At 39.9% G+C, this 13,907-nt stretch overlaps 1 protein-coding gene across 1 annotated transcript in view; it reads left to right on the top strand.

Annotated features, from left to right (window-relative positions):
• Nucleotides 1–13,907, top strand: part of DOCK10 (dedicator of cytokinesis 10) — a 141,980-nt gene that overhangs the window by 104,864 nt on the left and 23,209 nt on the right. Inside the window, exons 25-39 of the mRNA XM_058812233.1 lie at nucleotides 1,015–1,084; nucleotides 2,842–2,955; nucleotides 4,044–4,115; nucleotides 4,494–4,640; nucleotides 5,681–5,764; nucleotides 8,347–8,443; nucleotides 9,039–9,083; nucleotides 9,523–9,698; nucleotides 9,825–9,941; nucleotides 10,911–11,022; nucleotides 11,739–11,860; nucleotides 11,946–12,060; nucleotides 12,227–12,293; nucleotides 13,094–13,141; nucleotides 13,799–13,900. Of these exons, the coding sequence (XP_058668216.1) occupies nucleotides 1,015–1,084; nucleotides 2,842–2,955; nucleotides 4,044–4,115; nucleotides 4,494–4,640; nucleotides 5,681–5,764; nucleotides 8,347–8,443; nucleotides 9,039–9,083; nucleotides 9,523–9,698; nucleotides 9,825–9,941; nucleotides 10,911–11,022; nucleotides 11,739–11,860; nucleotides 11,946–12,060; nucleotides 12,227–12,293; nucleotides 13,094–13,141; nucleotides 13,799–13,900 (1,488 nt within the window). The remainder of the gene's footprint in view (nucleotides 1–1,014; nucleotides 1,085–2,841; nucleotides 2,956–4,043; nucleotides 4,116–4,493; nucleotides 4,641–5,680; nucleotides 5,765–8,346; nucleotides 8,444–9,038; nucleotides 9,084–9,522; nucleotides 9,699–9,824; nucleotides 9,942–10,910; nucleotides 11,023–11,738; nucleotides 11,861–11,945; nucleotides 12,061–12,226; nucleotides 12,294–13,093; nucleotides 13,142–13,798; nucleotides 13,901–13,907) is intronic.

The following is a 13,907-nucleotide window of genomic DNA, read 5'->3' as shown; positions in this document are numbered from 1 at the left end:
ATTATTTTTTAATCTATTTTAGTCATACTGTTACTATGCCTATCCCTGAACTCTTTAACATAAAAATAAGATTATAAAATTGCAGATATTTTCTATATTAAGTATCCTTAATAAATGAGCTCCCAATAATCAAAAGGAAAGGATATGGTCAAGTTGAAGACTTCTTGCCTAGATTTGTGTTTTCTGGAACAGGATGATCTCAAACAAGGATGGTCCACATGCAAATTGGAGAGAAAACTTTGCTGCCATTCTCACTTTAACACAGTTAAATTCACAGTTTTCCTGCTGCTTGTTGGAGCTCAGGTTTTGAGAGTGAGCTCAGTTTTTGATCTTGGTGTGATCCAAGCAATTTTCTTCTCTGTGGCTGATCCCCAGTCTTGTCTGCGGTGTCTTCACTTGTCTGTGCTGAGGGTGCAGTGCTGGTCTGAGTGCAGGGGCAGGAGCAGACAGTGCTGAGCAGAACTGAGGGTGCAGTGCTGGTCTGAGTGCAGGGGCAGGAGCAGACAGTGCTGCAGAGGGACCTGCTCAGGCTGCAGCCCAGCCCTGGGCTTGTCTTCGAGGAGCTGTGCCACCATGAGCAGAGTATCAGGGGATTTGCACAATTACAAAGGGCTGAGAGAACTTAGCAAGTAGCATTCCTGGAGAAAGGGGCTCTTGCCTCTCTGTTTCATTAAAATATTCTAATTTTTGGTATCCCTAAGCATCCAAGGCCTGCATAAAGTTCAGTTAGTTAATGTTTTCTCTTGTTGTGGTGACAGTACAGTTATTATCCTTAACACTGGGAGCAATGTTAAGCAAATGCATATATAACAGCACAGTCCAAGCTGTGGAAAGCCCAAGAAATGACTGGCTTTTCCCGGTGGACAGATTTTGCGCATGTTATTCATCATTTGGATCATATCCCTCATGCACTGTTTGAGATGAGCTTACAAGAGCAGTACAATATGAGTATCAAGACTTTCTCTGCCTTATGACAAAAAATAGCTCAATTTTTGTTCTTCTTTTGTCTTGCAGAGTCCTTACCAACATTGTTGCCAAGTGCCATGAAGAACAGCTAGACAACTGCATCAATTCTTACGTGACGGTACGGCCGGTGTTGAAATGTTCATGTTTTTGTGCAGAGATGGGTTGAGTTTGGTGGTTTTGTGGGTTTTTTTCCTGTTTACTCTTAGTTCTACTTGTTTGTAGCTTTTTCTGCATTTGCATCATAACTTTCTGCCACTGAGAGACTCTGGTTAAGAGACTTTAAAACTCTTCTGTTGAGGACAGGCAGCTGCTCAGGTTTCTGCTGCTGCTGCTGCTTTTTTTTCCCACAGAACACCAAACTGAGCAAGCACAGGAGGGAGAAGCTGCAGTGCTTTCAGCTGATAACCGGAATTTATATTTTAGAGCCAAAACTTGGTGCAGATGTACTACCACTGAGCTTTTAGGAGTGTAGGGTGTCAGTCTTTGGAATGATGTTAAAGCAAGAATTTCCCACTGTGCAGGATTTGAGAGAAGGGAAGGGGCAGAGAACATGAAAGATTGTGAAACTTCAACTCTTCAAGTACCAGTGAGAGGCATTGATGCTGCTTGCAGTCTGTGTGAATGTATGTGTTCACAGGTCATGCACCTCAGCCTCTGAGTAGTTCAATTTTAGTCTCGAGTACCCCAGTTAAGGCACAGAAGAATTCTGCTGAGGTCCAGCAGAGCTCTTCAGGCTCCAAAATAAATAAACTATGTAACATGTAAATGTAGTTAATTAAATGGGTATTAAAACTTCTACTCAATAACTTCTCAAAATTGAAGTAGATATCTACTACATGACCAGCTAATAATGTTTGAAATTACAGATGATCATTAAGTTACACAATAAATCCACTTGGTCTGTTTTCTCATTTCCAGCAGCAGTCAAAACCCAATAACTGGTAATCTCTTTGTTTTCCATCTGTAAGGAAACAAATACCTACCTTACAAATGCTGTTTTGGGAATAAGTAAGTCGAGAATTGTGACTCACAATGCAGCAATAATATGAAATTACACTGACTTAAATAACTGGACCCAGAAGTGCCAAACTGCACAGGGAGAAGCTTATGGCATCTGCTGTGGAAACAAAGCTGAATATTAATAATGTGTTTTCAAGAAATATTTGTTTCTTTTGCCAACCTGGTTGTATTGAAAAGATTTTTAGTCCAAACTGATTCCCTGTCAGAGCTCTTGCTTTAGGGAAGGTGCAGTGGTACCAAACTATTAGCTTAAATTGTTGAGTAGTCATGGTAGGTTTATGTGTTCCTAGCAACTTGGTAGGTAAATTCCTCCCTTGGGGGCTCTTTTTCTACAAGGGCTATAGTTGTGCCCATCAGTCAGCTGCAGTGGGTGCTCTGCACCTTTCAGGATGAGGAGTTGTTACCAGCTCTGAGTAGCTGTTGCCACTGGAAGGAAGGAGCAGGTGAGAGCTGACCTGGACTAGGTGGGTGGAAAGCCCTCCACACTTCTTCTGCTTGCCTTTTCTTTTCTTCCCAGGTGGAATGGCTTGAAAGGCAGTTTGGAGGTGTCAGGATCCTATAATCTATTGAATAGTAAATCATAGCACTGGTTTTAAGCAGAATTTCCTCTTGATTCACATTAAGTTCAAATCAGCAGGAAGCTATGTTTAAAACTGAGGTTCTGTAGGGGAGTAGGTTGTGCCATTACTGCCAGGGGAATTAAAGTTTATGTGAATGGATTGTTCAGTCAAGATCTTTTGGCAGCAAAGATTGCCAGCTGTTAGTGATACACAAATGATTTATCATCTACTGAGGCTTTTTTGTATTTGTTTTAATGCACTATTTGAAATTTTTCATTTTTTCTTTCTCCTTCAGTACGTCTTCAGGACCAAATCATTTGATGGAAGAACTGTCCATGAGGAGCTATCCAAGAATGTGACTGGGCTGCTGAAGTCAAATGAACAAGTAACTGTGAAACAGGTTTTAAAGGTGAATGATAGCTTGAATTAGCACATTTGTAGTTTTACTACTGGTTTTCTGCCTGAAACTCACTTATCTCTTTCTCCTTTTCCTTTTCCCTGTATGACCTTTGTGCAAATCATGTCCTGCAGTGATTCCACAGTCAGACTGAGCAGAGCTGCTGCAGGTTCTCAGCATAACACGTATCTCAGGATGCTGTGGTTTGCATAATAAAACTCTTCCTGTCTATTACAGCTCAGTCAGAACCTGAGACCTAATTCTTACACACTATGATGTGGGTAATTGTTTCTAGGATACTCTGTTGTAATTTTTAACTTGGAAGATGCAAGGAAAATATTGATCTGTATGAAATTCATACATCTGTAAGGTCTGTCCCTGAGCCTCTGGGTTATGGTACAAGAGCTGCCCAGTCCAGCCCAGGACTTCCCAGAGGCAAAAATGTCTTCACCTGTTTAAAATGAACCAGTTGTGATTTTCTTTATTGAGCCATTAGCAAAAAAATAGTCTGAAAAGGCAGAAAACCTGCAGAAATGCTGGGCCACAAAAAAATTGCCTGTGGGTGGGTTTGTGTGGAGGTTTGGGTTTTTTTTCAATGTATAAGCTTTTGGAGTGTATTTGTTTCACATATATCCTGAGACATTAATCTGTATCACACTTAGTCACCATTTCAAATGGTATTTGAAGAACCACTCTGTTCAAGTACCATCTTATTCTGTGCCAAATTACCAAATATCTGCTGGAACTCACAGGGCAGGTTATTCTCTGAGGTTCTCTGCATCACACCTTTCTGCCATTCCCTGCAAGCAAGCCATGAAGACAGTGCTCAGTAGGAATGGGAAGTTTGTAGGAGTGCTGTTTGGAGGCTCCTTATTGCAAAAACCCACAGACAAAATCCCTGAGATGGCTTCACCTCTCTTAAGGACATGATCCAGTGTTCCTCAAATACATGGCACTTCGATTTTTAAATTCATTTGTCACATAGTGTTTAACACTGCGCATTACCAAGACATGCAATCCATCTGTAAGGAATGGTGATGCATTTTAAGGTGTTTATCAGGTAATCATTATACATTCACTCTTTTCCTTCTTTTGAACAGCATTCCTGGTTCTTCTTTGCAGTCATCTTAAAATCAATGGCACAGCACTTGGTTGATACAAACAAAATAAAGGTAAGTTTATATACAAAATCTCCCAGGGAAAAAATAAAATGCAGAATCCTGGCAAATACACTTGAATGTACTTGAATTTACTACTTTACTGGCCAATAAAATAAATCCTGTGATATTTGGTTGACCTACAAAAACATTATCTTATCTGCTAGGCTCAAACCTGTTCTTAATTGTACAATGATAGGTTGAGGATGTATTTCCCATTTTCCTATAGACCAGGCTCCTGTTTGGGGTTTGTGCTCAGAATAGATCCATGGAACTCTAGGAATATTTTTCTTCTATGAAAAATGGCCTGTGGTTTATTGTCTTTATTCTTGGCCTGAATGTTTGCTGTGCAACCTCATGCACTCTTATGTTGATGGTCTATTTCCTGCTTAGGTTTCTCGAACTCGGAGGTTTCCAGAATCATTTCAAGCTGAGCTGGACACACTTGTGATGGTTTTAGCAGACCATGTTGTTTGGAAGTACAAAGATGCTCTTGAGGAAACCAGGAATGCAAACTACAGCGCTGCCAGATTTCTCAAGGTGAGGTGTTCTGGCATTACAGCACATGCACTTCCCCATATTTAATACAAACTCCAGTCCAGTCTAGTCAAAGGGAGTAAAACCAATTCTGAGTGGAGATGGCTCAATTTCCAAATTCAGTGGTGACTGTTCAGTTTTCTATGGCCTTTGGTCTTTGAGGATCCAAAAGCTTCATGTAAATCTGCTCTAAAGCAACTTTAATTCATTTCTGTCTATGCTCTAAAAGAGTCAAAGTTTTCAAGTTTTGCAGATTAATACCTTATATTCAAATGGGTCAAACATTTGATCAGGAATGTGATTTTAGTTAGACTTGAGCTGATACTCTCGTTAAATGCTGTAATTCTGAATGACTGTGGATAGATTAACTGTTCCTAATGAAGGAGCTATGTTTGAATGTGTGTAGCAGAAGGCTTTGCTAGTTTTACAGAGTTCAGGAACTGCAGAGAAGGAGGGAATAAAGATTGCATTCTCTGCCTGTAGACTGACTCTGCAAGGAAAACATGTCAGTAACTGCAGAACCAAGGCCCTCAAAACCTTTACACCTGCTGACAATATTCAGCCCCAGCAGTCAGGAAGAGCTGTGTTCTCACCATAAAGGAGTGTAGTGTCAGACTTTGTCCCAGAGGGAGGGCACAGCTCAGACAATGAGCACTGGGGCTGGGCTGGTCCCTCCCCAGTCCCTGCCCTGTCACTGAGGGGATGCTCAGCTCAGCTGCCTGCTCCAGTGGGGATGCAGTGCTGCCATGCAGGAGTGGCTGGTGCCAGAGAAGCTTTCTCCAGTTCTCTGTACACTGAGGTGGTTGCTTTAGGCTGCAGACACAGTGAAAATGAAGTTTGATTAATTCATTGTTACTGAAAACAAATCTAAAAATCAAGGGAGATTCACCATGTCCCTGATGTTCCTTGACCTGCCTAATACTGACTTCATCTGTGCATGTGATTCCAGTGTACAAGGGACACAAAGTGATCAGCCAGGTAACTGAGGCCATGTATTGGGGTTTTTTCTATAAAATAGTAATTCTTTTTCTCCCATTTCCTAGCGCTGTTTTACATTTATGGACCGTGGATTTGTGTTCAGGATGGTCAACAACTATATAAGTATGTTTGGAGCTGGAGATAGCAAGGTATGGCTCTGCTTTATTTGTTTGTGTGTGTTTTTCTGGAGTGACTGACTAGTAGAATATTTTTTATATTGAAAATATTTATGATTCCATGACTTCACCATGCTCAGAACTCAAGTCAGTGAAAACATTTAGAGTAAATATGGATTACAACCTCCTGGTTTTAATATCCATGTGCCCCCTTCTCTGGAAGTAAATAGCCATGTTCAAACAGCTACTCAGTCTGCAAGAGTAGACTCTGCACAGACTGCTCAGACCAAAAAATCCAAAAGACTGAATTTAAGCTTTCATTTTTTGAAAGTACATTTGTCTATGAATATCATCAGCAGTAATTTTCTTTGAGGAGAATAAAGTAAGAGCATATTAAAAAGTTATCATTGTGTAAACTCAAGTGAGACTGTAACATCTTTACTTTGTGTGAGTGCCATGCTCTTACCTCATTGATGATGCAAGAAGGTAAATCTGCTCCAAATTAGTTTGTGGTGGCTATGAGTAAAATTCCCTGCAGCCTGAATTTCTTCTGTAATACCTGCACTAGTCACTAATATAGTTTGAACAATAAATCTCAAACAGCAGGAGGTCCCCAAATTATTCAGTGTGACTCCTTTGCTCTTCATCCATCAGGATGAGTCACAGACTTTTTCTCTTCCATGCCAGAGTTTATGAGCATATATTTAGTAACACAGTGTAGTCAAGATATACACTTTGAATTATTCATCTTTCCCCAGAAAGCTCACAAAACTTTTGTCCATTAACTTTTTATAATTCTTTACTGCTAATATGTGCATTTGTAGCTAAAGAATGAGATTACTCCAGGTCTGCTTTGCTTTTTTCCAAAATTAGCTTCATTCTGAACTCAGGTCTTTCCCTTAATCTCTGGAACAGCTGTAGAATGGAGTCTCTCAGTTATTAATGTCATAGCCTGAAGTCTATAATTCTGTAAATAATATTACGCAATCTGAAAACTGTTTCCACATTTCAAACTTCCCTAAATACATTCAACCACAGAAACAGATGTTTAATTAAAAAAGCCCATTAATGGTCAGTGTAAAAGCCTAAGATTAATCAGTGTGCAGGGCAGTACTTAGCACCTTCTTGGCAGTAAGTGTGTGAACATGGCCAGCATCCCTCCAGACCCATCTGCCACCCTGGAGCAGATTCACTGTGTGTGGAGCTATGACAGATGTGCAGCTGGAGCAGCTTTGTGGCACTTGGAAACAATAGTCACAAAATAAAATCAGAGATTCTAACTTCAAGGAGAGAGAGGCCTTGCATCATTTTCATTTCAGTTAAATGCCAAAGCAAGAGTCAGTCTTCCCAATGAGCTGAAAGATTTCTATTTGTGTGTTTTTTGCCTCTTTAATTGATTATTTATTTATCAAATAAAGATACTGCAATCTCACCTGTCTTTTCAGAAAATTTAACAGTGTACATGGTTGCCTGAATATTCTGTGGGTGTATCAATCTGTAGCTGTGCAGTTTCAATATATTGTAATTCTGGATGAAGCAACATAATTTCTGTTCCAGAGAAATACCCCTTATGGTATTCCATATTTTGACATTTAAATATTGTTTTGAGAAACATGTATTCAAAAGTTGAAATACCTCATTAGAAATCAGTTCATTGCTGTGCTCCCTCAAAATGTCACAGTTCCTCTTGGGGAACACATTTCAGATGCTTCCCTTCTTTATTTGCCATTACCAAGTCCAGCTAACATGCTGTATTCCTGAAGAGGTGATAAAGTGCAATAAACAATATATTTTAGGAGAAAATTCTCTACCACCCCCTACTTGGTAGACTCAGAAAAGTGCATTTCTTGGGTATCCCAGCCTGTTGGTGGCAGCAGAAATGCTACAATTCAATTTTAGTGCAAATTAAAAGACTTTTACAAGTGCTTTCTAGTGTTAGGACATTCAGAGTATGCTGAATGACAGCCTGGCCACTGAGAACAGTGAGATGAGATGATGGAAATAAAAATGTGTTGCTGGAAATGGTTTGTTATCTTTATATCTCAATGTCACATCATTACAGAAAGAATGATAAATTCTCGAGGTAGGTGCAAGGCTCTAGAAATTATCTGGATGGTGTTTTTGAAGGGAGATATTAAAGAAATAATACCAAAACTATATATTACCCAAATCCCTTGGAGGTGGAACTCATTGGCATAAACAGAGGAAGTTTTTGCTACTGTCAGTAAGCTCTGGTGTGACCTGTGTTGCTGAAACTTTATAAAAAAAAGGAGTCATAACAACTATGATGTTAAAAATGTCTCTGGACTGGAGAAGATACTTCACTGTGATTCAGTGCTAGGGTACATGTCATCAAAAGACCCAGTGTAGCTTTAATCATCTTCAGTAAAAAATCAGTTTAAAAATCAAAAAATCTTCTTTGTCTGAGACAAATTCTTTTGATAACAGAGATGAAAACCACATGTTTACTGTTTGTGCAGCTTGGCATAGCAAGCTCTAAGGTTTCATTTTTGGGTGTGTGTGTGAAGTTTGAGGTAGAGATAAGTAGTGAAGCTCTGTCTCAGCATTTTCCCTGTTTTAATGTGAACTGAACCATTGCCTGTTGTGATTTTCAGACCTTGCACCAGTTCAAATTTGACTTTCTCCAAGAAGTCTGTCACCATGAGCACTTCATCCCTCTGTGCCTGCCCATAAGGTCTTCAAACATTCCTGGTAAGGCCCCCTCAGGAGGATTTCTGTGCAACAGTGAATTGTTGGGAGGTTCAAAGAGCAGGTAATAAATAACTCTGCCCAGAGCTGTGTCTATACATCAGAGGCCCCCAACAGCTTTTCAGGTGTGGTACTTAAGCAGTGAGACAAAAACAAAATTTCAGTCAAAAATAACACATTTTCAGTTAAAAATAAAATTTCAGTATGCCTGTAAATAAATGCAACCTCTGGCAGCTCAGGGGGTGGGAGGTGGAAGCTTTTCACTGGAAGTTTTATCTGGAATTTTTGTGAAGACTGAGTTACTAAATCACTAAACTACTGCCATAGCCTCAGGAGGTGGTAGACTAGGAGAGGATTTCAACAGGTACAGCACAAAGTGGGAGAAGCTCAAAATATGGGCTCTTGTCTCCTTTTTGCCTCAGTTTTCAGCATCAAAAAATGAGTTCAGTTTTGACACTCAGGGCTTTTTTTTTAAAGTAGAAGCTGTTTAGTTCAAACTGGAGTCAAATTTTTTAAAAAGCAAGCAATTTTTTTTTTTTACTAATAATTTAAAAATGCCTTTTTTTTGCCCATTTTCTTATGTTTATGAAAAATGAAGACTCTGTGACGCCTTCAGAATCAGCACAGGAATATCGAACATCAGGTATGAGCAATATGACTGAGCAGAATTTTACTTTGACCACTGCATTCTGGCAAATCTTGGGCAAAAGTTATTTCTCATTTTCAGAAGTGGAATTGCTCTCAACCTCTGTGTTCTTGAACTCTTCTAGTGTAGGATGTGGAACAACAATTTGGACTTTGTGCCTGGAAGAAGTCAATAGTCTAATGAGCAAACAGTTGAGATTCTCATGTGGGAATCATCTCATGTATATAAATCATCTTTTATTATTAAATACTAAAACTGCATGATTTCAAGAGATGATTATGGTAGGTTAGTTCATTCTGAGAATTGAAGGAGCAAAATGAGGCAGTCAGGCCAGGAACTCAAGGTTTAACAATGGAACATGTGGAAATGAAGGGTGGGGTGAAGGATGTATGTAACCTATATATTAATTTAAACCTTCTTGTCCATTCTACCCAAGACATTCCAGAGTACACACTGACCAACGAATTCTGCCGTAAGCATTTCCTGATTGGAGTCCTGCTGAGGGAGGTTGGCTTTGCCTTGCAAGAGGACCAGGACATCAGGCACTTGGCCCTGGCTGTGCTCAAAAACCTGATGGCCAAGCACTCGTTCGATGACCGATACGCTGAGCCGGTAAAGAAACTGCCAGTCCTTTCTCACTGCTTGCTCATGCAGCACCTAAACATGCATGGAACTTCCTTAGCCACTGCTGTGTATTTATTGGCTTCTTGAGGATTGTGCTGTGTCTTTTATTTTCAGGCAAAACAAGCACAAATAGCAAACCTGTATATGCCACTCTATGGGATGCTTTTGGACAATATGCCGAGGATTTACATGAAAGATATGTTCCTCTTCAATATCAATACTTCCAATCAGGTAATTCATGTGGTTTTCTTGGAGCACTGAAATGATCAAAGTGAGCCAGTCTGACCCAGTGGGAAGAGCTCCAATTTTATGCTGGTCGCCAGTTAGGTAGCAGAATACAGTTCTGAAATTGCTGATATATTTGCATCTGCAAAATTAAATTTGGAACATCTCAATTTGCAGAGCAACTGGAGAGCCCTGGGAGCCTGTACTATCAAGGAACAGAATGGGGTCTGGAACAGAGCACTGCTGTCCCAGGGCTGGAAATTCAGGGTTAGAGATTTGGAGCCCCAGACAATGTGCCCAGCACCTCTGCCACAGGCTGGGCTCTGAGGATGTGTCCTCAGGCAGGAGGCTGGGACGCACTGTAAAGAAAACTTCCCATTGCCCACAGAGTATTTGCAGGATTGCTTTGTGTACCCAAAGGTGGTACAACTAAGGGACCATAAGCTGTACCAGGAGGCAGAGGGAATGCATACAAGTAACTGAAGGATAGAAGGGATACAGAAACATCATAAAACAGCTTTACTGCCACAGACAACATCTGTATAAACTGCACTTCTGAAGGGATATGTTTGTTTCATAGATTTTATAACCATAACATTTCAAAAACTAGAAGCAGGTTTCTGCAGGGGTGTTGCATCTTTCAATCTTTCCAGCAAATCCAATTCCATTTCATTTGAGCATTGCTAATGACAATTAATGTTCCTTTCCCAGTGCTGTGTTAATATTTCAGGAACAAACACTGGTTAGACTTGACCAGTCCTTTACAGCTTCCACTGTGAGAGAGCCTCATATTGCAGGAGACTGCTCAGCACATTATGGCAAGCCTTGATCCTTCAAGGCTGTCATGTCAAAACAGCTAGCAGTAGGTTCTCAAACTCAGAGTCTTAGAAAAGCCTCCTGGGTGTGCTGTCATTATCCAGGCTATGGATAAATGACATGGAGTTCTGGAGCTGGTTCTGTTTCTTTCACATGCAGGGATCCAGGGATGACCTGAGCACAGCTGGCGGGTTTCAGAGCCAGACAGCAATGAAACATGCAAACTCTGTGGACACCTCCTTCTCCAAAGATGTTCTGAACTCTATTGCAGGTACAAATGGCAGTTTGAACAGGCACATAGGCAGATTTGTTTGTATCTCAATCCATTGTGCTTTCTGCTTAGAATTCATGGAGGATATCATTAACTTCTGTTATACCATATCCAGGGAAACATGGTGTGCAATGTTTCTCTTCCCTTTGGGTGTGTTTGGATTGACTTTCTCTTGTGAAGCTGTTCTACTTCCACTGCTTCACTTACTCCCCTGCTTTGGAATGATGCCAGTATTCAGGCTCTAAGAAATCCCTTTGCCTGAGCTCATTCTTGTAGTCTCTGCCTGACCTCAAAATAGTTCCAAGGTTTCTCCTGAAAACTCCTGATGTCTCATGGAGGCAAATATTCATAGTTTGTCCATGTTTAACAGAAGAGTAGAAACGCAACTTATTTTATTCACTACCTCCAACCCTATTTCAAAATTCAAGGAAATGAATTCAGGCATCTTTCCACTGATTTTTGTGTCCTTAGGTCAGTTCTTACAGAATGCAACAGGCCATTTTAATGCCATGAAAAATGGCAAACCGAATCATTGTACTTCAACTTGTTGCATGTTTTCAGTACTAAACTTACCCATCAATAGCTTTGCTATTGGAAGTTCAAAGCACTTGTCTCAATCCAGCATGTGACACATTTTAAGTTCTCCATTTTTTTTGTTGGTTTTTGTATCCATAAATGTTTTAGTTTAGCATGTTTGCTGTGACTTTCATTTACAGCCTTTTCATCAATAGCTATCTCTGCAGCAAACCATGCTGACTCCAGAGCTTCCTTAGCAAGTCTTGAATCTAACCCAAGTACCAATGAAAAAAACAGTGAGAGAACTGACACGTGTGAAAAGGTACATGTGCAAATGTTGGGAATGTTTGCTCAAGGTGGGAGTCCATCCCTGTGCTTAATGAGGCCCTTTGCTGTCACCTCAACAGATCATGAGACCTTTGTCTTTGATTGGGTCAACTCTTCGTTTTGACAAGCTGGATCAAGCTGAAACTAGAAGCCTTCTTATGTGCTTCCTTCACATCATGAAAACCATTTCAGAAGGTAAAAACTGTGCACTCACTACTTAATTTATGCTGCTGTAAAATACTGTGAATACTGAATCCAAGTGAACATTAAATTAGAATAATTAGCAGTGTATTTTACAGGCTTTGGGCTAAATTTAATTCCCTGTAATGGATACATAATATATTTTAATATCTCCCCTTAGATGCACTGATTTCCTACTGGTTGCGAGCACCCTTCTCAGAAATCACAGACTTTTTCAGCATTTTAGAGTAAGTTTACTTTGTGGTTGTTTGATTTTAGTGTTGAATATTCTAAAGTGCTGGCTGCAAACAATTCCTCTTTGGGTTTGTCCACCTATTGGAATATTCTGAGATAGTTCTTGTATCTTAAATTATTTTGCCATAGTCTTCCAAAGACATAATGAGACATTATTAATAAGATTCATATCCTCCAATATGTTTTAATTTCCATGCAAAAGGGTCATAATGAGACATTATTAATAAGATACATATCCTCCAATATGTTGTAATTACCATGAATGAGGGTCATAATGCTTTGAGTCTTCCTCCTAAAAGAGATTTTCATATTAGTTTCCCCTTTGGTGTTGAGATTCTCTTCTTCCTTTGAGAAAAGTATTTAGCTCCTCAAAACTACCCAGCCATAAGGAAAGTCATGTAATGTAGGATGACCTGCTTTTCACATCCCCAGGGGGGTTTGCTCAGTCCAATCTATGCATGACTGCAGAATCCAGCAGGTAGCTGGTTTTGGAATTTCCTCACCATCTTGTAGTTGAAATGTGAATTATTTACCTTCAGCTGGTGATGCAGCAATGCTTTTACAGCTGGGTTTTTGCCTTTGCCATCTCACCAGGCAGAAATCTTCAACTGTAGAGAAAGAGAACGGGGGTGTGCAAAGTGCTGCCACAGCTCGTGTGTCCCTAGGCTGGGAGCTGCTGCATTCTGTTCTTTTTGCTTACTAGCAGATACATATGTCACAGGTCTCACTGAGGCATTTTTTCGTAAGTACAGAGTCATTAAATAGGCATAAATTGTGTTGTTTTATCTTTCAGGGTTTGTCTGCAAAACTTCAGATATCTAGGAAAACGCAATATTGTCAGGTAATTCTGTATTACAGACTCTGTGTTGCAGTGTTTAAATATTGCAGCATTTAATAGACTTCAATGAGATTAACAGTGTATCCATCAATTTTCTCTTGAAAGAATGTCTTTGTGGAACTGAAGCCAATGTATGCTTCATTTTTTCTTATGTGCAAATGATATTGTTGTGATGTTCTGCATATCTGAGTAAATATCTTCTATAAAGGATAAATTGCATGATGTGATAACCATTATTGCATTTATAACCCAAAATACTGGGACCATTCTTGACCACATTTCTGTGCATATGCCAAACAAGGGTACTTTGAACACTGTATTTCCATCCATGTCATGGAAAGATTAGTTTTAATGGGCATAGATAATTGTTTCACAGCAAAAAAAAAAAATCTCCTGCCTCCCTGAAAAAATGTGACATCATGTTCAGCTGTGAAATGTGGAATGCACGCTTTGTCTCAGCTGATGTTTCATTTTTAATTTTATATCACTGCTGTGAATTTGTCTGTATGTCATGCAGTGTCAAAACTAAAGGTCACCAGATGAGCCAGTTCTTGCTCCACATCAGGTTTAGTCAGGCCTGCATTCACTCTTCAGGGACATGGCAAAATCAATGTCACATTTGATAACAGATCAACACTTATTTTCTCTTTCTCTTAACAGGAAAATTGCAGCTGCTTTTAAGTTTGTCCAGGCCACCCAGAATAATGGAACTCTGAAAGGTTCAAACTCCTCTGGCCAGGCATCAGGGCTGCTCTCACAATGGTAATGG

The sequence above is a fragment of the Ammospiza caudacuta genome, chromosome 11, assembly GCF_027887145.1.
Source record: "Ammospiza caudacuta isolate bAmmCau1 chromosome 11, bAmmCau1.pri, whole genome shotgun sequence".
Taxonomy (NCBI): Eukaryota; Metazoa; Chordata; class Aves; order Passeriformes; family Passerellidae; genus Ammospiza; species Ammospiza caudacuta.
The sequence above is the reverse complement of the archived record's forward strand: the minus strand, read 5'-3'. Positions and strand labels throughout refer to the sequence as shown.